General features: G+C 42.3%; 1 protein-coding gene across 1 annotated transcript; it reads left to right on the top strand.

Moving 5' to 3' along the window:
- Positions 1 to 9,854: 9,854 nt before the first annotated feature.
- Positions 9,855 to 27,865, top strand: LOC133419015 (upstream-binding factor 1-like protein 1). Its single transcript, XM_061708001.1, has 17 exons — positions 9,855 to 9,997; positions 10,099 to 10,274; positions 14,831 to 14,899; positions 17,086 to 17,232; positions 17,316 to 17,380; positions 17,480 to 17,549; positions 17,700 to 17,749; positions 17,870 to 18,017; positions 18,651 to 18,692; positions 18,767 to 18,832; positions 21,209 to 21,264; positions 21,372 to 21,561; positions 21,695 to 21,742; positions 24,963 to 25,031; positions 25,172 to 25,240; positions 25,422 to 25,484; positions 26,995 to 27,865. The coding sequence occupies exons 1-17, from the start codon at positions 9,964 to 9,966 to the stop codon at positions 27,052 to 27,054; spliced, it is 1,422 nt and encodes a 473-aa protein (XP_061563985.1). The 5' UTR covers positions 9,855 to 9,963; the 3' UTR covers positions 27,055 to 27,865.
- The last annotated feature ends 35 nt before the right edge of the window (positions 27,866 to 27,900 follow it).

Genomic DNA, 27,900 nt, shown 5'->3' with positions numbered 1-27,900 from the left:
TTTCATGCCCCCCGCCCCGACAAACTGGTGACAAAATAGGCTGTTTTTACAGTAACTTTATTGATACAACATCAAAAAAATGACCACTTGTCTCACCTGTTTTAGTCATTTCTGTTGTGCAAATAACATATGTTGTGCAAATAACATTTAACACACCACTTTTGTAACATCAAAATCAACATTAGTTTTTTTTATCATGAACATTCCTTTTTTGAATTTTTATTACGAACATTCATTTCACTTTTCTCTTGTAATTTATGTTGTGGAAAAAACTAACTTTAGCAAACTACTTTGTGATATCAAAATCATGAACATTAGTTTTTTTAGGGGACCTATTATGAAAAACACGTTTTTTCTTGTTTTTTCTCGATTAAAATCTGCGCCTAGGGTGACGTCACCCTAGGCGCAGAGGTTTGGCCTCCGCTGCTGAAACCACGCCCACAACCAGCTCTCTCCGCAGGCTGGAGCGGTGCTTCCTTCAGCCAGTCGGACGCGGCGCCGCGGCGGAGCGGATCCGGGTTAAATCATCCAGGTTCCCGGGTGGTTTGGGAGCTGGGTCCTCGGGGGTCTGTCCCAGGTCGGACCAGCTTCACCCTCCGAGATTTTCAGCCAAATCTGTCGGTTTGATCACCGGTAACGGGCGATGCGCAGAGGATGCGCCCCGGAGCCGATCTGTGCGCCGGGCGCCCGTCGCACAGCATCCGCCGGGCAGATCCGGCTGAAATTCCGCTGGTCGGTCCCCGGGAGTCCCTGCTACCAGTCTAGGCGGGTTCCTGCGGTCCCGGCCGGTCGGAACCGGTCAGATTCCCCGGTTAAAGCCGCGGTGATGCGCGCTGCTCCAGCCTACTTTATGGTTCCCAAAGCGGGGTTTCCGACTAAATTGTCCAGGTTCCCAGCCGCTTTGGAAGCAGGGATTTCTGGGGTACGTCCCAGGCTGGATCAGCTTCACCCTCCGAGATTTTCAGCGAAATCTGTCGGTTTGATCACCGGTAACGGGCGATGCGCCCCGGAGCCATGCGCCGCGGAGCCATGCGCAGGGCGCCCGCCGTGGGGTTGCAGGGCCAGCGTTCAGCATCCGCCGGGCAGATCTGGCTGAAATAGTGCATAAATGTTATTTATATACAACTCATATTTTATTTTTTTAACAATAAAGTTGCCATTTGTGAAAATTCAGTGTTGTGATTTATTTACAGGCTCGGGCTGCTCTGGCGGAGCAAGGTTTATTCTCCTCCCCTGCTACACGTCATTCAGGGAGCCAATCAGCACAGAGCCTCATTATCATACCCCCCCCCTTCCCTTAGAATGAGGCACAGAAAAAGGGGTTAGAAGCGGTAAAACTAGTGACAGGGCTCACAGGCTGGATTTCTGATTTATGTAGAAAAAACAAGCTTTAGATTGTTTTTAAGACATTCAAGGCCTGTTTAAAATATACATTAAATGCCATAATATGTCTCCTTTAATATGAACATTCTTTTCACTTTTCTGTTTTCCAAAAAACGATTTGGCAAACCACTTTTGTGACATCAAAATGAATGATTCATTCACTTTGTAAGAACAAAAACAATTGAGTATGTATGTACAAAAAAAGAACAAATGCAAATATTTGGCAAGAGTTGTGAGACAGTTTGTGAGAGTTACTTGTGAGTGTATTAGTGGCTGCAATGAGCCTGTTTTGCTCTACACATCATCTCAAAACGGGGTTGCAGGCTTGATACTGCCACTCGCAGGCCAGACTCAATGTGGAGCTTAGATCTGTACTTTGTTTTCAGTGTCGCAACAGCTGAAAAGCCAATCTCACAGAGATAAGATGTGGCGAAAGGAAGCAGAATTCCCACAGCCCTCTGCCCAATGAGTGGATGCTCTCTCTCCACACCAAGCCAAAATTCAGTCAGTGTCAGGGATGTAAACCGCATCCTCAGGGCGGAGTCTGATGTCATCTCGATGACAGGGCTCGGCAGGGCTGAATCAGCAGCTGCCGCTGAGTTAAAAGGATCTCTCGCCCAGTCATACTGTGCACTGTGTCAGGGTTTGGCACTTCTCCCCAGTTTGTGACTTTCAGTTTCTGTCTTGCCCCGCCTGTGTCCCATCTGCCCTGATTGTGTCTGCACCTGTGTCTCGTCATGTCTCGTTATCCCTTCAGTATATCTTGTCTTGTCATTCCTTGGTTCCCTGCCGGTCCGTACTGGTTCTTCCTCCATGGTTGTAGGTGTTTCTTCAGCTTTAGCGACTTCCCTAGGCTCTGACTTGTCTCTAGACTGTTTTGATCCTATAGACCTCCCTGAGCTGACTTCACTCGTTAATAGAGCTAAGTCAACCACATGTATGTTAGACCCCATCCCGACTCGACTATTCAAACATATTTTTTCTCTTATTGGTACGACAATACTGGACCAAATTAACTTATCCCTAAGTTTAGGATATGTACCACAGGTTTTCAAAGTCGCAGTAATTAAACCTTTACTTAAAAAACCTTCTCTTGACCCAGACACCTTAGCTAATTATAGACCAATTTCCAACCTTCCATTTGTGTCTAAAATTCTGGAAAAGGCAGTTTCAAGCCAGTTATGTGACTATTTGTATAGAAATGATCTGTTTGAAGTCTTTCAGTCAGGGTTCAGAATGCATCATAGCACAGAGACAGCACTTGTTCGAGTCACGAATGACCTCCTTATGGCCTCAGATAAGGGATTAGTGTCCATACTGGTTCTACTGGACCTCAGTGCTGCTTTTGACACTATAGATCATGGCATTTTACTGCACAGGTTAGAGCATGTTGTTGGGATTAAAGGGACAGCTCTATGTTGGTTTAAATCATACCTATCTGACAGGTTCCAGTTTGTTCATGTACATGAGGTTTCTTCAGAACAGTCAAGGGTCTGTTATGGTGTTCCGTAGGGTTCAGTGCTAGGGCCAATCTTGTTCAGTTTATACATGCAGCCGTTGGGAAGTATAATCCAGAATCACGGCATACACTTTCATTGTTATGCTGATGATACGCAGCTCTATTTGTCTATGAAGCCGGATGAAACAGAACCGTTAGTTAAACTTCAGGCATGTCTTAGGGACATCAAGGACTGGATGTCCAGAAATTTCCTGCTTCTAAATTCAGATAAAACAGAGGTTATCATTCTTGGTCCAGAGCATCTTAGGAAGGGATTAGATGGTGTTGCGATGGCTTCCAGTGCAACTGTGAGAAATCTTGGTGTTATTTTCGATCAGGATTTGTCGTTTAAACCATATGTCAATCAGGTTTGTAAAATAGCCTTTTTCCATCTCCGTAATATTGCAAAGATTAGGAAAATCCTCTCACAGAGTGATGCAGAAAAACTAGTTCATGCGTTTGTATCTTCTAGACTAGATTACTGTAATGTGTTGTTAGCAGGATGTCCAAGTCATTTGCTGAATAGGCTCCAGCTGATCCAAAATGCAGCAGCACGAGTACTGACAGGAATTAGCAGGAGAGACCACGTCTCTCCAGTGTTAGCGTCGCTCCATTGGTTACCCGTAAAATTCAGAATCCAATTTAAAATTGTATTACTTGCGTATAAAGCCCAAAACGGCTTAGCTCCGCATTATTTGCAAGACCTGATAGTGCCTTATGTTCCTGTCAGAGCTCTCCGTTCTCAGAGTGCAGGTTTACTTGTAGTTCCTAGAGTATCTATATGTAGATTTGGAGGGCGGGCGTTCTGCTATCAGGCGCCACTACTATGGAACCAACTTCCAATCTGGGTTAAGGGGGCTGACACCACCTCCACCTTTAAAACTAAACTTAAAACATTTCTGTTTAGTAAAGCCTATAGTTAGTGTTTAGTAAACCTCTAGCTGGTGTTGGTAAATCTCTAGGTAGTGTAAACTTTAGTGTGTCAGAGTCGCTCCTGTGGTTTCTTGTGCTGGCCCCCCCTTCTCCTCCCTTTTCTCTCTTTTGTCCATGTTGCAGCATCCTTTGCCGGACACCGGAACCTGCAGGTGGTCGTGGGTGGCTTGTAGCTTGCATTACGGAGCACAAGTCTTTCCCCGACCCTGCACCCCAACCTGGGACTTGCTGATTGGGCCGGAGCTTCGGGAGCTGCGTGCTGGCCTGCGGTCCCCACCCCTGGTCATCCCGTTGCTGGCCCCCCCTTCTCCTCCCTTTTCTCTCTTTTGTCCTGCAGGTGGCCGTGGGTGGCTTGTAGCTTGCATTACGGAGCACAAGTCTTTTCCTGACCCTGCACCCCAACCTGGGACTTGCTGATTGGGCCGGAGCTTCGGGAGCTGTGTGCTGGCCTGCGGTCCCCACCCCCGGTCATCCCGTTGCTGCTTCCACCTGCCTGCTGTGCTGTTGCCGTCCCTGACCCACCAGTCTGGCCCTCGGCAGGAGGGTCCCCCCTGATGAGCCTGGTCCTGCTCAAGGTTTCTTCCCTCCTAAAGGGGAGTTTTTCCTTGCCACTGTTTGGCTTAAGGTTTTTCTCCCACTAGGGGAGTTTTTACCTGCCATTGTTTATGTAATAACTGCTCGGGGGTCATGTTCTGGGTATGGGTCTCTGTAAAGCGTCTAGAGACAACTCTGTTGTATTAGACGCTATATAAATAAAATTGAATTGAATTGAATTGAATGTCTCCTCGTCGTTTTTTTCCTGTTCCTGGTTTTTAGTTAATCCTGCTCTGCAGCGCTTTGTTTTTGCCTTTTTGGATTAAAACCCTGCCTCCAGCCTCCCTCTGTCTCCTGCACTTGGGTCCTAGCAAACCAAACCCCAACATACTGTTGTTTGGGAAGTATTTTTGAAACAACTCTCTCATGGAAGAGATGTGCTCCTGAATACATGGAATCACGGAGGTGGCTCCAGATTCACTTCCATCCATCCATCCATCCATCGTCCGCCGCTTATCTGTTCCCGGGTCGCGCGGGCAGCAGCCTCAGCAGAGATGCCCAGACTTCCCTCACCCCAGACACTTCCTCCAGCTCCTCTGAGGGGAGTCCGAGGAGTTCCCAGGCCAGCCGAGAGACATAGTCTCTCCAGCGTGTCCTGGGTCTTCCCGGTGGGACATGCCTGGAACACCTCCCTAGGGAGGCATCCAGGAGGCATCCGATACAGATGCCCAAGCCACCTCAGCTGACTCCTCTCAATGTGAAGGAGTAGCGGCTCGACTCCGAGCTCCTCCCGGGTGACCGAACTCCTCACTCTATCTCTAAGGGAGCGTCCAGCCACCCTGCGGAGGAAACTCATCTCGGCCGCTTGTATCCGCGATCTTGTCCTTTCGGTCACTACCCAAAGTTCATGACCATAGGTGAGGGTAGGTGCGTAGATTGACCGGTAAATCGAGAGCTTCGCCTTTCGACTCAGCTCCTTCTTCACCACGGCGGTCCGGTACATCGACCGCATAACTGCGGACGCTTCACTGATCCGTCTGTCAATCTCACGCTCCATCGTTCCCTCACTCGTGAACAAGACCCTGAGATACTTGAACTCCTCCACCTGAGGCAGGACTTCTCCACCCACCCGGAGAAGGCACGCCACCCTTTCCCGGTGGAGAACCATGGCCTCGGTCTTGGAGGTGCTGATTCTCATCCCTGCCGCGTCGCAAACCGCCCCAGCACATGCTGAAGGTCCCGATCCGATGAAGCCAACAGGACAACGTCATCCGCAAAAAGCAGAGACGAAATCCCGTGGTTCCCAAACCGGATCCCCTCCGGCCCCTGGTGACAAAGGGCAGCCCTGCCGGAGTCCAACATGCACCGGGAACAAGTCTGATCTACTGCCGGCAATGAGAACCAGACTACTGCTCCGATCATATAGAGACCAGACAGCCCTTAATAGAGGGCCCCGGACTCCATACTCATCGAGCACCCCCCACAGAATGGCACGAGGGACACGGTCAAATGCCTTCTCCAGATCCACAAAGCACATGTAGACTGGTTGGGCAAATTCCCATGAACCCTCGAGCAGCCTGCGGAGGGTATAGAGGTATATACCCCTCCTTGAACCGCCACCTTACTGTGGCGGAGGGGTTTGTGTGCCCGAGTGATCCTAGGAGCTATGTTGTTGGGGGCATTACGCCCCTGGTAGGGTCTCCCATGGCAAACAGGTCCTAGGTGACGGGCCAGACTAAGAGCGGTTCACAAGCTTGTCATGAAGAAGAAAAGACCAAGGACCGCTACGTCGCCCGGATCGGTGTCACCGGGGCCCCGCCCTGGAGCCAGGCCTGGGGTTGGGGCTCGTAGGCGAGCGCCTGGTGGCCGGGTCTTTGCCTGTGGGACCCGGCCGGGCTCAGCCCGAAACGGCGACGTGGGCCCGCCTTCCCGTAGGCCCACCACCCGCAGGAAGGTCCATGACAAGGTGGTGCCATGTGATCTGGGTAGCAGTCGTGGCGGGGTGCCGCGACGACCCAATCCCTGGACTAAAACCCTCACAGTGGGGACATGGAATGTCACCTCGCTGGGAGGGAAGGAGCCGGAGCTTGTGCGTGAGGTTGAGAGATACCGGTTAGAGATAGTCGGGCTCACCTCCACACATAGCTTGGGCTCTGGAACCCAGCGCCAGATTCACTTGTTTCAGCAAATTCAGTCAGATTCTCAAAGCAGTTTGTGTTCCCCTGATCAAGTCTCCTGCCCCACATCTCCAGCTTACGAGTGAATGCGCTGATCTTGTCTGCCAGGTGAGGGAGGTGCTTGTCTCTCCCTTGAAGCTGAAGATTTAATTCATTCAGCTTTCCAAATATATCACTAAGATAGGCCAGTTTCACCAGAAATTGTTCATCACCAAATTTGCTTGCAGCTTCATACATTTTCTCCTCTTCCAAAAACATCTGAATTTCCTGTCTGAGCTCGTAGAGGCGTGACAACACTTTCCCTTGGAAGAGCCACCTGGCCTCGCTGTGAAACCCCACAGCTGTATGTTGCGCTCCCATCTCCTCACAAAGTGAGTGGTAGGTTGCTGTCGGTAGCCTCATCCACTTATATGGCAAAACGTTAGTCTTTCGTTTTTTCAAGAAGTTGTTCTTCAAGATCCTCTGAAATGTCGCTTTTTTTTATTTTATTGGTTTAGTTGATAGGGACAATGCAGTTTAAACATAGTTTCAGTACAATGACAGCCACTGATGTTCTGCACATAGAGTTTATAGCTATTGCTAATTTGCAACTCCTGTCCCTAGCTTATACGTCTCGCGACCGTGTCATTGGAAAGTGGGATGGCCTTCAATTTTTCTGCGCTTTTCTCATCAAGCATTGTTGACACCATATCTAAAGCTGCGGGGAGGATGAGCTGCTCTGCGATCGTGTGTGGCTTCTTGCACTGCGCAACTCTGTACGCGACTATGTATGATGCTAAAAGGGCTTTGCTGTTCACTGATGCAGCTTTTACAAAACTATGTTCCCGCTGACGGTATTCGCCGAGGTTTCTCTGAAAAAACTCAAGTGGCTTGTTAACGTGGATGGGGTGTAATGTCTCCAAGTGTCTTTTTAATTTGTTGGGTCTCATACTGTCAGCTGCCAGAGTTTTCAGACATAAAACACAAATGGGTCGCTCCTCATCTCCCACCACATTCACCATGAACCCAAGAGCAAGTTAGGCTTCATCACATTTTCTGGTCTTGGTTTTTGGTTGATGACTGTCAGCTGAGCTCTTTGTCTTGTTTGTTTCAGAAGCATCGCATGTTTTTCTTTTCATCCCTGTCAAAAATGTCTCCATCCTTTGCACCTGAACAGCGTAGCCAACAACCTGTACACACTGCCTGAACGCTGTTTAACTGTTCCGCCGTGAACAACGCCGTAGCCCAGCGGTTCCGGCGTCAAAACATTAGTTCCTCCTTGTTGTGTAGTAATAATGAAAGAAGGCTAGCAGGCAAGTTACTTCAGAAACAGTATTTACTTAACGGAGTCAGGAGAAGAACTGCTGTGTGTATCCAGAATACATGAGTTACACGGAGTGACACTGCCACCTACTGGCAGGATATTTGTATGCAGGCAGACCGCTGTCTCGCCCAACCCCACCACCCACCCCCCCATAAACATGGCATCAATATATATATTTTTTAACAATTACATGTATTTGGTTGATGTTTACATCATTTAAAGTCTAATATGTTATAGAGTTTATTATAGCTTGGTGGCATATTTCACCCCTCTTTCTCGCCATCCTCCCGTATTAGTATTTTCCCGTAAATTTCCAGTTTTATAATATAATAATTTTTGAACAGCAAACTGAATTGCCACTAACCTCGCGAGAACTGCCACCCGCTGCACCCTGGGTGGCAGTTCTCTGGAGGTTAGTGGCAACAACTGGAACAAACAGATATGGATGGATGTAAACAGAGTGAAGATATTTATGACAAAAAAGAAGAAGACTTGGTGTAAATATCTCTAAAAATGGGAAACCAAATTTACTTTCCTAAAGATAAGATATAGAAACATGTGTCTGTGTCATCAGTCAGTGAATGCCAGAGAGCCACATGAGTGAAAATGACAACTTAAAAGAAAATGTAAATGTTTCACTTGAAGACAATTAATGTGTATATTAACTGAAAATATTCAAAATAAATAAATGTGCTTTAATCCACTTTTGTGTTTTTGTGTAGGCTCTATTATAGGAATTACATGCATAGGAATATCCACAGCATTTCAGTGTCAACAAAGATAGGCCAGATTCAGGTCAGATTCTCAGCACATAATTGTAGTTTATAAAGGTTTGACAGGTAGTTATTTTAGATTTAACGTAAATCTGTCTTAACATGTAAGATACTGGACTCTGGTTGGGCCGGTGGGACAGCGGCAGACAATTTCCTGTATTTTTAAATCCAAAACTTGACAGGTATGGGCAGAAGAACCTTTACATAAAGCTGCTATTTATATGTTATGAAAATTATTATGACAGACACCCTGACCTAAAATAGATAATATATGCCTGAAATGTTCCATGTTTTTGTTAAGGGATTTTATTAGATTAAAATTAGCAATACAATTGTGTGACAATATGGCCAAAAGTCACAAGTGGTCTGAAAAAAAATTCTAACTAGTTTCAAATGTTTATGACGAACGGCTTAATTTAATCTTTAACAAAAAAAAAAATCATATTATTTAAGGGAGTTTGAAAACTGTCCATTATGCTGAATGTTTTAGTTTAGTTTAGTTTATTTAAGGATCCCCATTAGAAGCACACAAATGTGCCTCTAGTCTTCCTGGGGTCCTGAACATAAAAATACAGTATAGTGCAGTCATACAGTGAAAAAACAACAACAAAAAAACATTTAAAAAAACAAAAAAAAAACTATCAGATAGGCTGCACAGACCTAAAATGATAAAAATATACATTTGAGAGACATTTGCATGTGTGCAGTATACAGGACTGTCTCAGAAAATTAGAATATTGTGATAAAGTTCTTTATTTTCTGTAATGCAATTAAAAAAACAAAAATGTCATACATTCTGGATTCATTACAAATCAACTGAAATATTGCAAGCCTTTTATTATTTTAATATTGCTGATTATGGTTTACAGTTTAAGATTAAGATTCCCAGAATATTCTAATTTTTTGAGATAGGATATTTGAGTTTTCTTAAGCTGTAAGCCATGATCAGCAATGTTAAAATAATAAAAGGCTTGCAATATTTCAGTTGATTTGTAATGAATCCAGAATGTATGACATTTTTGTTTTTGTAATTATATTACAGAAAATCACAATATTCTAATTTTCTGAGACAGTCCTGTATGCTGCATATGTCGGCGTTTTGGTACCGGGAGATGAGTTCGGCATCGTCCGATGAGGTACAACATTTTGTTTTACACCTCCCGGTCGATAGGGGGCGTCTGTCTTACTCTGCCATAGGGAATCCGCCAATATTCTTTATCAACAAACTGAGAGGCAAAGAAGAAGAAGCCCATTGGCTGCAGTATTTCTCTTTTCCTTGTGTATTTCTAATGTTAGACTGTTCTCAGCTTGTAGCTGAGCTGAATTTCAGTACACTTAAAGGAAACGATTTTGGTTTTGGAAATGTCTTCAGAAGAACCCGGGACTGCGGAATCTGGTGGGTAAATGTATCAAAATCCACTCTGAGAAATGTTCCCCACGTGAGAGCAGAGTCTCAGCTTGTTGGGATAAACCTGGTTCACTGTGTCCTTATTACAGGATGGACCACAGAAAACCTACAGAGGCTTTTTACTGCAATGAAAGCTTGTTTAGCAAACCGTGGGAGGAGGAGCGGCTACCTTGCTGGACTGAAAGCTGTAGACTGGAATAAAGTGACGTTTCCTCCTTTCTCTGCCGAGGAATGCCAGCAGAAGTGGATGGAGGTGATGGCCAAGGTGAGCAGCTGATCAAACCCCACCAGCAAATCTAGCTATTAGTTTTACTCAGTACTCGAGTTGTAAAAAAGAATCAGGGGGGGTGGTGGATTTTATCATATGGGGACAGATAATTTGTGCTGATTACAAATAATATAATATATTACAAATAATAGCAGTGACCAAAACACCTGCAGAAATACAGCAGGAATGACATAGCAGCAGTTAAATGCAGCCTTCTGTAAGCTTTAAATATCCACTGGGCTTACATCAAATACATCAAAACACAACAATAAAAAACACTTTTCTGAACTTATCAATATGACTCTGTCCTTCACAGGATAAGTAACATGGATCACTCAAAAATCCCATTACACTTAAAACAATACTCATCACTGGAAAAAACAACAATTTTCACCTGCTTCAAGTAGATTTTCACATGAAATAAGTAGAAAAATCTGCCAGTGGAACAAGATTTTTTTGCTGGTAATAAGAAGATAAATCTTGTCCCACTGGCAGATTTTCCTACTTATATCAAGTGAAAATGTACTTGAAACAGGTGAAAATTGTCAAATAAGTTATTTTTCTGGTGATGACTCTAAATGTTGAAATAGCAGTAAAACCACATTCATTGATGAAATGACATAAGGGATGGAAAGGAGGGATGGCAGTTTTACAGGGGGGATGATTTGGAAAGAAATCTCATTACCCTTAAAACAAGACTCATCACTGGAAAAAAACAACAATTTTCACCTGTTTCAAGTATATTTTCACTTAAAATAAGTAGAAAAATCTACTTTTTGCTTGTAATAAGAAGATAAATCTTGTCCCACTGGCAGATTTTCCTACTTATTTCAAGTGAAAATGTACTTGAAACAGGTGAAAATGGTCAAATAAGTTATTTTTCTGGTGTTATTTTTCTGGTGATGACTCTAAATGTTGAAATAGCAGTAAAACCACATTCACTGATGAAATGACAAGGAAAAGGGGGATGGCAGTTTTCGGGGGGGGGGTGATTTGGACCGTTTTTATTTCAGGGGGGATGATTTGGAGCGTTTTTATTTCAGGGGGGATGCCATCCCCCCTCATACCCCCTCAACTCCAGTACTGGCTTTACTTATTAACAAATATACCACTTGTCAAAAATGTAGCTGTCGGCTGCTTTTAAATATCTGTTTCATACATGGTCAAATACATACTATGTTTCAGGAGTTAACGCTCAGACCCTTTACCCTTTACAAAAGAATTAAGCTCAGCTCAGTTTTGAGCTGAGCACAGGTACATGAAGATATACTTTATTGCCAAAAGTATTCATTCACTTTTCACTTCTTTTCCAAATAATCTGAATCAGATGTTCCGATCACTTCCAAGGCCACAGGTGTATGAAATCAAGCACCGAGGCGTGCAGACTGTTCTTACAGCTATTTGTGAAAGAATGGGTCACTGTCGAGACTCAGGGAATTCCAACTGTGATAGGATGCCACCTGTGCAACAAATCCAGTTGTGAAATGTCCTCGCTCCTAAATATTCCACTGTCAGCTGTATTATAAGAACATGGAAGAGTTTGGGAATGACAGCAACTCAGCCACCAACCGACGGAGCGGGGTCAGCGGATGCTGAGGCGCATAGTGCAAAGAGATCACCAACTTTTTAGAGTCGATGGCTACAGACCTCCAAACTTAGGGCCAATCCCAATGTTCCCCCTACCCACTACCACTAGCCCTCACTCACTACCACTTTACCCTCAAAATGAAGCCACAAGCGGTAGGGCTTTGTGATCTTCCCTAGGGATTGGGACACCACTTGCTACTTCACTGCGTGGTTTACGTTCGGGTACGTAAGCGGTCTTGGGCATTTCACGGATGTTTGTGAGATCAGGTTGAAAACGTTGCAGCTTCACATTAAGCCTGAATTATGGTTCCGCGTTAAATCGACGCAGAGCCTACGGCGTAACCTACGCCGTAGGCTCTGCGTTGGTGTAATGCGGAACCATAAATCCGCCTTTATTCTGGCAAGATATGAAGATGCAACGCAACAACGAGCAAGCGAGTGATTATGTACATTCACTGAGTGAATATTATGAAAGAAAAATATATATTTCTCGCTAGAAATGTAATCAAAATGCATTTTTATGCAGAAACTAACTCAAAATATTGATTTTATTCACTAAAAAATGAGAAATGTCCACCATGTTTTTTTGTTTGATTCAGTCTGACTCTGCAAATGATGACGTAAAGCATTCTGGGAAATATTCTCTGGGCCTCCGTCGGCTAGTCAGCATCTGAAATCCTTCGCTTTTAAGGGCTAGATTCATACCCACTAACCCTCGTTATGTCCACTACCCCTACATGCAAAGAGGAATTGGGACACCACTACCCTCACGGGAACGGGCAAAATCTAGGGGTAGAGCTGAAAAGTAGGGGTAGTGGGGGGGGATTGGGACTGGCCCTATGTGTCACCTTCAGATTAGATCAAGAACAGTACGCAGATAGCTCCATGGAATGAGTTTCCATGGCTGAGCAGCTTCATCCAATCCGTACATTATCAAGTGCAGTGCAAAGCGTGGGATGCAGTGGTGTAAAGCGCGCCGCCACTGTGAACTCTAGAGCAGCGGAGACGCGTTCTCTGAAGTGACCAATCCCGCTTCTCCATCCGGCAATCTGATGGATGAGCCTGGGTTTGGCAGTTGCCAGGAGAACAGTACTTGTCTGACTGCATTGTGCCAAGTGTAAAGATTGGTGGCAGGAGAATTAAGGTGTGGGGTTGTTTTTCAGGAGCTGGGCTTGGCGTCTTATGGCCCTTTTCCACTAGTACCTACTCAGCGCGGCTCGGGACGGCTCGTCACGCCTCGTACCGCCTCCACCCACTTTGTCCTCGTTTGTTTCCCCCCCCCCCAGGTGAGAAGTGGGGGGGTTGGGGTGAAGCTGCTGTGACGTACTCGATTGCGCAACCGCTTTGTTCATGTCGGCGCTGATGAGAAATCAGCTGGAGCCGCGAGCGGCTGAGAGTAAAACAGACCTCCTGGTGGATCTGATCGTTCCTTATCTCCGTCTACATCCCTTCTTAATTCTCTCGTCAGCCCCCAGGTTTATGAACATCTGCACCTCAGAGTTGGATCACCAAACACGTTTGCGCTGTATAATAAAAAACGCTGCGAGACGTTCTCGTGCTGACTCCCCGTCTGACGGCCCTGCCCCCCGACCAATCAGTGACGTGGAGGGTGATGACATCAGATCCAGGGCCGACTCAGCCCGCTTAGAACCTCGGCAGAAAAGGTACAAAAACAGTATCTACTTGGCCAGCCTTTACCCGCCTCAGCCCCTAGTGGAAAAGCGCAAGACGGGGGCGAGGCGGGTAGAAGCGAGCTGAGGTGGTACTAGTGGACAAGGGCCATTAGTTCCAGTGAAAGGAACTCTGAATGCTTCAGGATACCAAGAGGTGTTGGACAGTTCCATGCTCCCAACTTTGTGGGGAAAGTTTGGATCTTTTCCAGCTTGACTGTGCACCAGTGCACACAGCAAGGTCCATGAAGAGAGAGTCTGGTGTGGATGAACATGACCGGCCTGACGTCAACCTGATGAATCAGAGCCAGACCTTCTCGTCCACCATTGGTGTGTGACCTCACAAATGCGCTTCTGGAAGAATGGTCAACAATTCCCGTAAACACACTCCCAAACCTTGTGGACAGCCTTCCCAGAAGAGTTGAAGCTGCAAAAGGGGGACCTACGTCATATTGAACCCTATGGATTAGGAATGGGACATCACTTAAGTTCGTATGCGAGTCAAGAATACTTTTGGCAACATACTGTATATTAATGGAGGAAAACTGCGAAGAGGAGACTTAAAATCATGATGTTTATTCTTATCTTTTCTTTCTCTTCTGCTACCAACAGGAGACACTGGTTGTATTGTGCAGATTTGGCCAATATTTAAAAAAAAAAAAAAAAAAAAAAAGACTAAATATCCTGGTCAGTGCTGGTGTCTAAAACCTGTAAAGACAGGCTGGTCTCACGAGACTGTAATTGGGCGCTTATTCTCTAATTTCTTTGCAAAACATTTCCCCCTTTTTCAGGTCGCGTGCTTGTATGAAAGTACCGCTTTTTATTAATATGAGCACAATGAATGTGACTGACCCCTTCCATCTCATTTCACGCACACATTGTTTCAAGACAAGATTAAGAATCAGAGTACCAGCCAAGGCTCAACATCTTTGACATTAAGCAAGAAATGCTAGACTGAGATGGTTTGATACGTTATAGTGGTTATAGGAGTTATAGTGAAGGCACTGGCAGAAGGCTGCTGGTGATGGAGCTGCAAGTTAAGAAAAAATTTAAAAAGCAAGAGAAAATGTAAAAAGGAAGAATAAAGACGATATTTGTGGATCTGGCGCAAAAGCATATGCAGCTGGTTGGTGTGACAGAAGATGTGGAAGACAGGTGAAGTTTGGAAACTGATGATCCACAGTGGTCTAAAGAGAGAAGCCAGAAGAAACAAAATAAGAAGTCAACAGACACTACTGACAGAAATACTTTAAAAGACAGTGTAATATATTTGAAATATCTTTTGTTGTTACTCAGATCCGCAAGACTCGGTCCCTTACGGAGCTCATAGTTGAAGCTGAAGATGTTATTTTGACCCTTGACAAGGTAAGTGCCGCACATTTAAGCCCAGGTCATGTGAAGCCTGTATTTTAACTAAAGAGCATATTGCAGGTTGGAGACCCCTGTGAATCAATGTGTAGGAAAATAATGTAGGAACTGAATTTTCATTGAAATACGCATAAATATATACTACAGTGACCTCCGGAGTTGTTTTTGTGAGAGTATTTTACTTCCGCATCTGAAAAAGCTGAACCGGAAGTGACGTATCGGGAGGGAGCGCGGTGAATTTCAACAATAGGAAAAATAATGGATCTTAATGTTAGTTGTGACACTGAAGAGGTTGTGAATGTGTATTCACACCAATATGACGGGCCACAGCCTTATAATTACGAACGCGTTAGGCCCCCCACGTTCTTTTGATTGACAGCTGAAACTTGCTTTTTAAAAGGCTGATTTATGGGTCCGCGTTACACCAACGCAGACCCTACGGCGTAGGTTACGCGGCGACGCACCGAACGCTGCGTGCGCCGCGTACCCTACACCGTAGGCTACGCCGTCGATTTTAAGCGGAACCATAAATCAGCCTTTATTCACTGCAGCACTCCTGCTCCGTGCTCCTGAAAGAAACTCCGAAAATAACTCCTTAAAAATGGGTGAGTACTTGTAATCTGTCTACGTTTGTACTTTCTAAACAGAAAACTGGCTTATTATCTTCTCTTTTTTCTGATTAAATGCATCCGAAATAGCCGGGTATTTTTAAAACCGAATACTTCCCCCCCTTCGTTTATCCACATTACATCGTTGTTTAAAAAAAAAAAAAAAACCTTCCACACATAACCGAAGATCTGCGTTTTCGACCACATTCATAAGCATTCCAAACCTGTAGATCATCTGTTCTTCCGGCCTCCGGGACGCCTCTGCGGCGCAGTTTCCCCGGGAGCGGCGTCTCCTTCTCTGGTAACGAGCCCGAGTCCCCCCGTGTCCCACCACGGAGCTGCCGCGTTAAGGCTGAATTATACTTCTGCGTCAAAACGACGCCGTGTCTACGGCGTGTGGTTTTTGTACACGCAGAGGACACGCCGTCACATGCGCCGTCAGTGACGTGCACCTCCTGAAAATTGTAACTACGCGTCGAGGAGACGCCGACCACACGCAGACCGAGAGGGCTGTGATTGGTTCGTTTGAAAGCGAAGCATTTCCGGTTTCCGGTTTGAATCAGTAGTGAACTTCCAGGGCTCTTTTCTTCGTTTATATGTGATTTTTTTTGTTTTTGTTTTTTGCACAATAGTTGTCCTTATCTCTTTGATTTACTGTGACCGGAAAAAGTCGGATAAACCATTCAGAAAAAGATCGCTAACTAGTGGCCGCGGGGGGTACTGCACCGCGATCAAATGGAGAGACGGAGAAGTCCGAAGGATTCGTGACGACGTCACGGGTGCGCCGTGTGCTCTGCGTGTGTGTGACGCAGAAGCATACCCGCACCTTTAATCGACGCAGCCCTGCGCCGTAGGGTACGGCGTAGGGCTGCGCGTCGCCGCGTACCCTACGGCGTAGGCTCTGTGTCGGTGTAACGCAGTAAACGGCTGTCCAGAGCAGAGACCGTTTATTTAATAAATAGCTTGGAGGACAGATGGTGGATCATCTGTAGTTCTGTTGTAAACAAAGGTTGCACGTTAGACGTCAGACTCAGAGCAGATTTGTTGTCGTTTTGGAGCATAATGTGACGTTCGAAAATGCAAAACTGCTCTCTGTCTCTGTCTACATGCATCTACATAAACTGAGTTTTCAAAAATCTTCACTTTGCCCGGAGTTTTTTTAAACATTCGTTTATTTGCGTTTTCATGTGGATGACAGGTCCAAACGTAGGAAAATATCTTCGGTTAAGCAGATACCCGGCTACCTGTGTACGGGGTCTGGGCAGTCAGATGGGGCAGCTGTGGAGACGTCTCCTTGCTGCTGCGTCATATGACGCGGTGTTCGGAAAAAAAAGCGTTTGTAGGAGCTTGGCTAAAATCAGCCACTTTTTCCTCTGAATACATGCCCTTATGTCTTGTAAAATATATTAAATCCTACATTAACTTCTCACATAGTCATTTTCACATAAGGTCAGGTATCATTTTTGAAAAAATTCTAACCTGCAATATGCTCTTTAAATATCATCTACCAGGAAAATTCCCAGCTTATACTACGTTTTACAGTGTATGAATATTCAGTAAATGTTTTTCCAACAGTACCATCCGAAGAAACCTGCTCCTCCAAATGCTACTTTCTTTAAGGAGAACGCTGCCAAGTTCAAAAAAGAACACCCAGAAATGAACGCACAACAGCTTTTGAAGATTTCAAACGAGAAATTCAAAATGCTTCCAGTTGAGGAGAAGGTCTGCTTAAAAAAACAAAACAAGAACAATAAACATGCTGCTTAGTCGTAAAGGCTCATAAAATATCTTTTGACTTTTTACAGGATATGTATAAAAAGAAATGCACCCTCATAACTGAAGAATACCAAGACCAGAAACAGAAGTTTTGGTAACAGATCGACTCAAATGTCTCAATCTGTGCACATGGTATTTGGCAAAGGAGGCTATGAATGTTCATTGGTTTTAAAGCAAATTCTTTCGCTTTCAGTGAACAAAACCCAAGCTATCCATCTGTGTCAAAAACATGGCAGAAAAAAAAGAGAAAAGTCCGTGCAGATGTAAGTACGGTCTCTTTGGTCAGTCTTGGCTTTGAGGTTCAGTGTACCATTCGTATGGTTAACTGGGCAAATAACAACTTGATATCAAATATTTGATCCATATAGCATTGGCATTAGATTTGAGTTGTATATATGTGACCTCTCCTGCAGAAGGAAGGTGGTGCGAATGAAGAAGAAGGCTTCCCTCCCAAACCCCCTAAGTAAGCTGCACTGCTCATGGGTTTCTATGTATGAGGACATGTTTAAACTAATAATCTGGTCGTTGGCAGTAATAGGAAAATGTTTGCCATAATTTTGTCTTTGGTTGCTTTTTTTTCCAGCAATGGCTTTGTATTGTTCTGCAAGGAGCAACGTTCATCCACCAGGGGTCGTAAAGGTCAAAAATCCCAGCATATTAAGGAGTGGGGCCGACTCTGGCGAGAAATGAGTCCAAACCAGAAGGCGACATACATTAGACGTTCCAATGAGGTGTGAACGCTAATGTAACAGATGTGTTTAAAGGCTGCTCTTCAACATTTTAACATAAAAAATGTACGGTGGCCGAGACCCGCCGTTGCTGAAAATAAAAGTAACGCTGCAAACGAATAGAAACGCTGCTGCAAATAAAAGAAACGCTGAAAATATAAAGAAACCCTGCTTCAAATAAAATAAAAAACGACGCAAATAAAAAAGCCACAACGGAAGTGAATTACCCGAGGCTGTTTTTGCCGATGCACCGGTGTTTTTATGTGAGAGGTGTTGTTGTTTTTGTTGTTTTTATCATTAATGATAATGCCAAGAATAATCTAAAGCGTGGGTAACAATAGTCATTTGGATGAATGTGAAGTTGAAGCTGTGTGTGGTGGTCAGGGACTTTTCCTCTCACGTAAAAAACACAAGTGCATCAGCAAAAATAGTCCCCGGTAATTCACTTCCGTTGTGGTTTTTTTATTTGCGTCGTTTTATTTTCAGCTGCCTTTCTTTTTATTTGCAGTGTTTCTTTAATTTGCAGCGGCATTTGTTTCTGTTTGCAGCGTTACTTTTATTTTCAGCAATGGCGGGTCTCGGCCACGGTAAAAATGCCTTTAATTGCAGTTAATGAATGCATTTGTTTTGTTTCAGATGAAGAAGGAATACAAAACCAAGCTGTGTTTATATGTAGATGTAAGTAAGTTGTCATAAGAGTTTCTATAGCTGATCCAGATAGACTTTGTGTGACAATGTTTGTGTGTTCACAGAGGTTTGATGGAAAGAAACGGCAACAGATCCTCAGAGAGAATGACATCAACTTAGATACAATGAAGGTGAGACTCACTTTCATGGTTCCTCTGGTGTCTTGCGGTTGTGCAGGAACAAACGTTTTGCTTTTGACTTTTAATCAGGTCATCCATCAATTTTCATCATACTTCGTCCGGTTTATTTTCTCTCAAATTTCACGACTGGAGGTTTCAGCTCTTTCCATAGATGATCAGTTTGATAAAAAATCAGGAGTCGGATCAGGTTACATTAGTATCTCAGTCAGCTGTGGCCACATGACTAGAAGGTGATCTATTTAACTATGACATGATCACAATTTGCTTTGATCACTGATTTTTACTAGCGCTGTTTTCTTTCTCATGGAGCATGAATGATGGCAAACGCCGCACCAAGTACTGTCTTTGTTTAAAGCGTCTCGTTCACTTATACCCCTGTCCTGTCCTGGTGTTCCAGTGAATTATAACAATGCTGTATGTGATATTGAGCACACACAAGCAGCGTAATAAAAACCAATTCAATGAGTTACACCTCTACTGCAAAACTGGAATGACATTGTTACACAAACATGTCATCAATGGGAATCTTTCTTTCTTTCTTTCTTTCTTTCTTTCTTTCTTTCTTTCTTTCTTTCTTTCTTTCTTTCTTTCTTTCTTTCTTTCTTTCTTTCTTTCTTTCTTTCTTTCTTTCTTTCTTTCTTTCTTTCTTTCTTTCTTTCTTTCTTTCTTTCTTTCTTTCTTTACACAAAAACGTCATCAACGGGAATTTATCGTTTTTACCGTGAGATACAAATTCTAACCGTGGGGAATTTTTTGGACGGTTTATCGTGAGCGGTAAAATATCGCCCATTCCTAGTCTGCCTGAATGTGAGTCACATAAGATATTAGGATCATAACCAGTGACTGAGTGTTTACTTTGTTGACGCGAGTAGTCACTGGACTCCAAAGTTGGGGATGGTGAGGGTTTTCCAACATACCAAGCTGTTGACCCCAGGAAGCTTTTCTAGTTAAAACTTACAACTAAGACCTGAGAGTGTCTGACTTCTGAATACAAATGGATTACTGTCACTAACTTTAGGGCTGTTTACACCAAAACTTAATGCACTGCACCAAGGAGAACTGGCATTTATCACACAGCATCGCTGTACTAAACAGATTATTAGCATACTTTAATTTACAAAACTATTCTTGGTCATTCATCTCCTTCACAAAAGTACAGGATTGTGCTGCACGTCACATTCACAGTGCGCTTTTGAGTCCTCTGAATCTCAGGGAGCTGGTGCTTTTTTTTCCCTTTTTTTTCTTCTTTTTCTTCTTTTTTTTCTTTTTCTCCTTTTTTTCCTTTTTTCTTTTTTCCTTTCCTTTTTAATCTCGACATTTCGACTTTTTTCTCAACATTTGACTTTTTTCTCAACATTTGACTTTTTTCTCAACATTTGACTTTTTTCTCGACATTTCGACTTTTTTTTCGACATTTCGACTTTTTTCTCAAGATTGTACTTCAACATCAATCTCGACATTTCGACTTTTTTCTCGACATTTCGACTTTTTTCTCAACATTTCGACTTTTTTCTCAAGATTGTACTTCAACATCAATCTCGACATTTTTACTTTTTTCTCGAAATTTTGACTTTTTTCTCAACATTTCGACTTTTTTCTTGACATTTCAACTTTTTTCTCGGAGTGCATAATGAAAAAAAAAATCTTCCCCCAGTTATAACTAATATACAGGACTGTCTCAGAAAATTAGAATATTGTCATAAAGTTCTTTATTTTCTGTAAGGCAATTTAAAAAAAAAAAAAAAAAAAAAAAAAAAAAAAAAAAAAAAAAAAAAAAAAAAAAAAAATGTCATACATTCTGGATTCATTACAAATCAACTGAAATATTGCAAGCCTTTTATTATTTTAATATTGTTGATTATGGCTTGCAGTTTAAGATTACCAGAATGTTCTAATTTTTTGAGATAGGATATCTGAGTTTTCTTTGCATTCAATATATTGAATATTGTGAAAATCACAATATTCTAATTTTCTGAGACAGTCCTGTAGATACATGCAGCATGTGTTCATTCTAAGGCTTATACAGTACATACAAGACATTTCATTTTTTGCGGCTCCAGACATATTTGTTTTTTGTGTTTTTGGTCCAATATGGCTCTTTCAACATTTTGGGTTGCCGACCCCTGAGCTGGTGGGATGATGAGTTTAAAAAAAATATATATATATTTAATGTAACATTTTCCACTGTGACACATTCATTGACCATATAAATCATTAATATACTTCTAATTCTCACTTCTCATCAGTATAGGCATCAGCTTCAACCCAGTGTGGATAGCTTTCGTGAACTTTGCGTCAACAAATTCAAATTCAAATTCAAATAGATGATTAACATTGTTTTTTTTTCTTTGAAATTGCTTTGCACAGTTGAAAGAGGTGAGATGTGGGGAAGTACTGCCCAATGAGCCCAAGATGCCGCCCAAGTAAGTAGGGCTGTTAAACGTCCACTTTGTCTTTTAAAGGGTTCCATTAGACAAGTCGAGTCTTGCCGTGTGAGTTTCTGAAAACAGTAAACTTTCTTGTCTTCCAGATCTGGGAGTGTAATTTTCTGTCAACGTCAGATGGAAATTATGAAACATAAGATCCCAATTACCCAAGAGCGCTTCGGCATGGTTAACAAAATGTGGAGTCATCTCCCTGCCGTGGAGAAAGAGCAGTATAACAATGAAGTGAAAGACAAGAAGAGAAAATACACAGAAGAGTTACGGAACTGGTTTAAGGTATAAAGTCAAAAAAATAAATGTGTGTATATATATTATGATATAGCTATCGTATATTGCTAATGTTAAATCCAAGGCTTAAACCTTAATTTAGAAGTTAAAATTGTCCACCTTTCCCTTTTTCTTTATTTAGACGTTGACACCACAACAGCAGAGAGAATATCAGGAATCCAACCCCAGAGTAAGTGCTTCAGGTTTCAATGGCCCTTATTAGGGCCCGAGCACCTTCAGTGCGAAGGCCCTATTGTATCTGTAGGAATTTTTCTTTCTTTCTTTCTTTCTTTCTTTCTTTCTTCTGACGAAAGGAGGGCCTTTTTTTCCCCCTAAACGTGCCCAAAAAGTCACCAAATTTTGCATGCAAGTCAGGCCTGGCGAAAAATTTGATATTTAATGGTTTACATTAATGGGCGTGGCAAAATGGCTCAATAGCGCCCCCCGGAAAACTTTGTGCCTCAAGCCCCACAATACGGTTTGACGTACATGCACGAAAATCAGTACACACCTGTATCAGTACACAACTTAAAGAAAAGTCTCTTGGCGACATGGCCGAAACCGAACAGGAAGTCGTCCATTTTGAATTAATCGTGTCACTTTGGCGCAATTTATGCTATTCCTTCGGCAGTTAATACGGCCCGAACCGTAACGTGCACCCAAGTGTGTTATACATCAAAATGTGCGTCTCCATCCTGCGACAACACGCATTACTTTTCTCTTTCAAAAGCATTACCGTGGCGACGCTAGACGCCAAAAAGCGCGCCCACCCTTCATCTGGTTGGTTCAGACAGAAAAAACTTTGCGCCTCAAGCCCCATAATATGGTTTGACGTACATGAACGAAAATCGGTACACACCTGTATCATGTCGCAACTTAAAGAAAAGTCTCTTGGTGCCATGGCCGAAACCGAACAGGAAGTCGGCCATTTTGAACATTCTGAATTAATCGTGTAATTTTGGAGCAATATGAGCCATTCCTTCGAGAATTAATACGGCCCGAACCGTAACGTGCACCCAGGTGTGTTATACATCAAAATGTGCGTCTCCATCCTGCGACTATGCGCATTACTTTTCTCTTTCAAAAGTGTTACCGTGGCGGCGCTAGACGCCAACAAGCGCACCCCCCCTTCATCTGATTGGTCCATATTTGATAGTTCCCCAAAAGGCACCAAATTTGGCATGCAAGCCAGGCCTGGTGATAAATTTGATATTTCATGGTTTGCATTAATGGGCGTGGCAAAATGGCTCAACAGCGCCCCCCGGAAAACTTTGTGCCTCAAGCCCCACAATACGGTTTGACGTACATGCACGAAAATCGCTACACACCTGTATCATGGCACAACTTAAAGAAAAGTCTCTTGGAGCCATGGCCGAAACCGAACAGGAAGTCGGCCATTTTGAATTAATTGTGTAATTTTGGCGCAATTTATGCCATTCCTTCGGCAATTAATACGGCCCGAACCGTAATGTGCACCCAGGTGTGTTATACATCAAAATGTGCGTCTTCATCTTGCGACTACGCGCATTACTTTTCTCTTTCAAAAGTGTTACCGTGGCGACGTTAGACGCCAAAAGGCGCGCCCCCCCCTTCATCTGATTGGTCCATATTTGATAGTCACCAAATTTTGCATGCAAGCCAGGCCTGGCGATAAATTTGATATTTCATGGTTTGCATTAATGGGCGTGGCCTAACAGCTCAACAGCGCCCCCTAGAATACTATTCTCTGCCATAACTTTTGAATGGTTTGACATAAAGAGTCGTGGGTGGTGTCATGGGACTCGGTATTGAGTCCTTTACCATAATTGGTGAAAATTAGCCCCGCCCCTTCTTCTGATTGGTTGTCCCTATTTCCCGCTATAACTTTTGAATGTTTTGACATAGAGAGTAGTGGGTGGTGTCATCTGACTCTGTATTGAGTCCTTGACCTTCATTGGCCTGAATTAGCCCCGCCCCTTCTTCTGATTGGTTGTCCCTTTTTTCTGCTATAACTTTTGAATGGTTTGATATAGGAAGTCATGGGTGGTGTCATTTCTGATATGCTTATGGGGGCGGTGGCCGTGAGTGCGAGGGCCCGTTCATCGCTGCTTGCAGCTTTAATTTTATTTTTAAGTTTGTAAGAATTCACCTGTCAGGATCAAACAAAAATAATAATAAGAACTATATATATATATATATATATATATATATATATATATATATATATATATATATATATATATATATATATACTGTGTATATATATATTTTTTAAATCATACGAACATGAACATTCAGTGTCTCCCAACCCTGGTCCTCGGGGGAAACTGTCCTGCATGTTTTAGACGTCTCTCTGCATCAACGTACGTCGTACCTGATTCAAACGAAGTCGTCACCAAAGTTGTCAATGTTTACTCTGGTAATGGAACAGCATTCGTATCAGGGTGAATTGAAGCAGGGAAACATCTAAAAAATACAGGATAGTGTGCCCCGAGGACCAGGGTCGGGAAGCACTGGGTTCATTTATGCCTCAGATGAACAATAAAATGGGAATATCAGTCAGTGTCATTATTTTATTGAATAACATGATTGTTTTGCTTAGCAGACTGATACAACGAATCAATGCATTTTAAGTGATCATTAGCAAGTGTCAACACTGATATGGAGAATTCAGATTCTAGTATTTTAAACTGAATGCTAAATTACCGTATGAATTGGACTCATTTTTACATTTTTGTGCAGTACCACCCATATGATGAAACATTCACATTTGTATAAAAATGTTTAACCTTCAAGGGTGGGCCATTAACAAATGCAGAAACATCTGTAAAAAGCTGTTTGAAAATGACCTACACATAAGTATTTACACATGTGAATGAAGGTTTTGCAATGACCCTAACGTTCAAACCTCAATTAGACTGAAAAGCGAAAGCGTGTCCTTCCCATAACTTCATTTGAACTGATTCCCCCAAACCTCATTAAACTGAAGTAAAATTCCTGAGAGGAAAAATACAGAGAATAAATGTGTCAACTTACTGCTGCCAAAGCTGTTCCACAAGCGTCGGTGTAACGCGGAACCATAAATCCGCTGTGCTGTTCTCACGGCAATAGCCTACATTTTCATTTAATGTAAGACTTTAATTTGTAGCGAGTAACAACGTGTCCAATTTTAAATATAGTGGATTAAAAGTACGATTTTTTTTTTCCCTTGAAAATGTAACGAAGTAAAAGTACAGAAAAATGAAAGTATCAATAAAAGTACAAATTCTCAAAAATCTTACTTAAGTACAGTAACGAAGTACTTGTACTTCGTTACTTTACACCACTGCAAGGCACCGAGGGTGAACTTTCTGTTTCACATGACCGTCTGCATTTTTATGCTCATGCTAAGCTGTTCTTCTTGAAGAAACAAAATACACTTTGCTTTACAGAAAGCCAAACACCTCCAGGCAAAGCAGGGAAACATGGAATTGGAAGAACTACATTTAAACCTTCCATCGGTACGTTGAAATATATGTAGAGCACGCCTTGGTTTACACATTCATTGTTACTTTAGGAAAGGGTTGAAGTCATAGTTAAAATTATAATGCTCATGCTAAGCTGTTCTTCTTAAAGAAACAAAATACACTTTGCTTTACAGAAACCCCAATACTTCCAGGCAAAGCGGGGAAACATGGAATTGGAAGAACTACATTTAAACCTTCCATCGGTACGTTGAAATATATGAGCACGCCTTGTTATACACATTTATTGTTGTTACTTCAGGAAAGGGTTGAAGTCAGTTAAAATTATAATTTGATTATTGTACGGAGACGATGAAAATCAATGTAAATACTAAATACAAGTATGCTGTTCTTCCAATTGTAATCCTTTTTTGTTTGTCAAAACAGGACTCAGAAGATGAATTGATTGAGATCAGCAGCAGTGAGGAAGAGGGAAACTTCATTACCTTTGTAGGTTGCTCCAAATGTTTTTTTTCTCCTCCTTTTAAAACTTCTGTATTTAAATCTGCCATAACGCTAATTTGTTTTAAGGTGTAGCAAATACAAATCAAATGATTACTAGGGTCTTCACTGACCAACTCTAATTACACACGTGTAGAATTTGATGCCAGCAGCAGACTCATGGAAACATGCTGGGATGTGCAGAGCTGAACCCAAACTGCACACATGAAAGTTCATCCAGGTTGTTACCAGAGGTGTCAAAAGTATGCACATTCATTACTCAGGTAGAAGTATAGATACTAGAGTTTAAAAATACTCCCGTAGAAGTTGAAGTATCAACTCAAGTTTTTTACTCAAGTAAAAGTATAAAAGTACTGGTTTCAATTTCAAAACTACTTAAAGTATAAAAGTAAAAGTAATGTAAGGGGGAAAAAAGCCATTAAGGACAAAAGCCATTGAAAATGAATGTATCTTAGTATAATGTAAATATATTAAAGAAGCATATATGTGTACTATTGAGCATTAACATGTGTTTCAGAGAGCAGCAGATATGATGACTAGTTGCCTATAAGTATTGTAATGGTGCAAAAAGTCAAACTTCAGAGGCATGTTATCTTTTATCCTAACCTTTATTGGAATGTACATCCAAGTTTAGTTGCAGGAATCTGAGGGAACGGATGTAAGAACAAAACTGGACAAGAACATCTGAAACAACCACAACCAAATTCACTCTATCCGGATGGAGCAATTTAACTGGATAGTTTTATTTAAAGGCTGAAATGAAATAGAGTAACAAGGCTGTTTTTAAAATGTAAGGAGTAAAAAGTACAGATAATTGTGTGAAAATGTAAGGAGTAAAAGTAAAAAGTCATCTGAAAAATAATTACTCCAGTGAAGTATAGATAACCAAAATTTCTACTTAAGTAAGGTAACGAAGTATTTGTACTTTGTTACTTGACGCCTCTGGTTGTTACCTGCAAAAGCTGGTAAAAGCAATCATCTGTGGTTTTGTGGTGCAGTAGTAACCCTGGGATGGGTGGCACGCATATCTGTGAAAGTATCGTCACTGCAGAGGTGTACATTGTAATTTTGGAGAGACATGTTATCACTTATCTTAGTAGATCCAAAATAACAATCATGGCTTGTGTGCTTTACTGGCCTTCACACTGGACAGATCTGTCTCTTAGTGTAAATGAATGACTCATAATTACTATTCCAAAACAGAAAATTGAATCCCAAGAAAATTACAGGATAGTTAAAAGGAAGGATGATGGGACTCAAAGGGAAACGGGTCACTTCCATTACAGGAATCACATTTTAGACTTATTTTTATTCTCTAAATGTAATTAAATTGGTCAATGAAAAGATGGTAATTTCCTTCAAACTACTTTAAAGTTTCAAAGGAAATTACAGTTTCTCTTGTTGCATTTTTAGAAAGCTTCTCAACTCACCTGAAAAGGGGTCTAAGAATGTATTTATTATTATTTTTTTATGTAAAATATTTATTTTTCATGCACAGTGTGTGGGGGAAGACGACGACGAGGATTGCTATGCGGATGACATCATGTTTGAGATTTAATGATGATGGAGAAGAAAAAAAACTGCAGAACTGGGAAAGATGACCTTACGGACACGTAGTTTGACTTGCTGGGAGAAGTCTGCCACTGCTGTGTTCTTTTGTGCAGTGTTCAAGGCTGGATCTAAGAAAAAGAAGATAGACTTTGAAATAATCCAAAGCATGTCGCACACAGCCTGCACTTTCCAGCTTTCAGCCTGGAAGCCCTCTGCAGGGACTGTACCGTAAGGGCTGATTTTTATATATATATATATATATATATATATATATATATATATATATATATATATATATATATATATATATATTTGAGTTGGGTGGAGGAAACCAGAAGGCCTGGAGAGAAACTCTGCAGCCTCTGGTTGGACGTACAAACTCCACCTAAAGACTCCAGAGACTCAGACATGACTGTCCTGCTGCAGCTGGCCAATCCAACCACGCTGCTGCACTTCTTCATGTTCCATTTATATGGGGGTTTTATCTACATTTTATCTTTATTCTACTTTGTCTTTTGAGCATTAATGAACATCAATGCATTTTATATGTTGGAGTTAAATATCTGAAGGTCATAATTAAACTGAAATATAAAAGAAAAAGAGACTAAAAGGATATTTTATGAAATGCAGAAGTGCATTTTCTCTCTTTTTGGTGTTTACTTTACTGTAGAGGCCTTTGAAATCAAATGGAATGTAATAATACAACGAATTATCAAGATTTTTCTTATGGGGTTTGTATAGAATAAAGTATATTCATTTTAATGTTCAATCACTTTACACAGAACAGTGGGAGGAAGTTTTAATGATGCAAAGTAAATGTTGAGGTGCATTGATGGTCACACGCTGTCTGGAT

The sequence above is a fragment of the Cololabis saira genome, chromosome 19 (genome assembly GCF_033807715.1).
Source record: "Cololabis saira isolate AMF1-May2022 chromosome 19, fColSai1.1, whole genome shotgun sequence".
NCBI lineage: Eukaryota > Metazoa > Chordata > Actinopteri > Beloniformes > Belonidae > Cololabis > Cololabis saira.
Note: the sequence above shows the minus strand (reverse complement) of the source record. Positions and strands in the feature narration are given on the sequence as shown.

Coding starts and splice junctions, on each gene's coding strand:
- LOC133419015 (XM_061708001.1), top strand. CDS start 9,964: ATGTCTTCAGAAGAACCCGGGACTGCGGAATCTG. Junction 17,550..17,699: donor AGAGAAAAGTCCGTGCAGAT/GTAAGTACGGTC, acceptor CCTCTCCTGCAG/AAGGAAGGTGGTGCGAATGA. Junction 18,693..18,766: donor AGCTGTGTTTATATGTAGAT/GTAAGTAAGTTG, acceptor GTGTGTTCACAG/AGGTTTGATGGAAAGAAACG.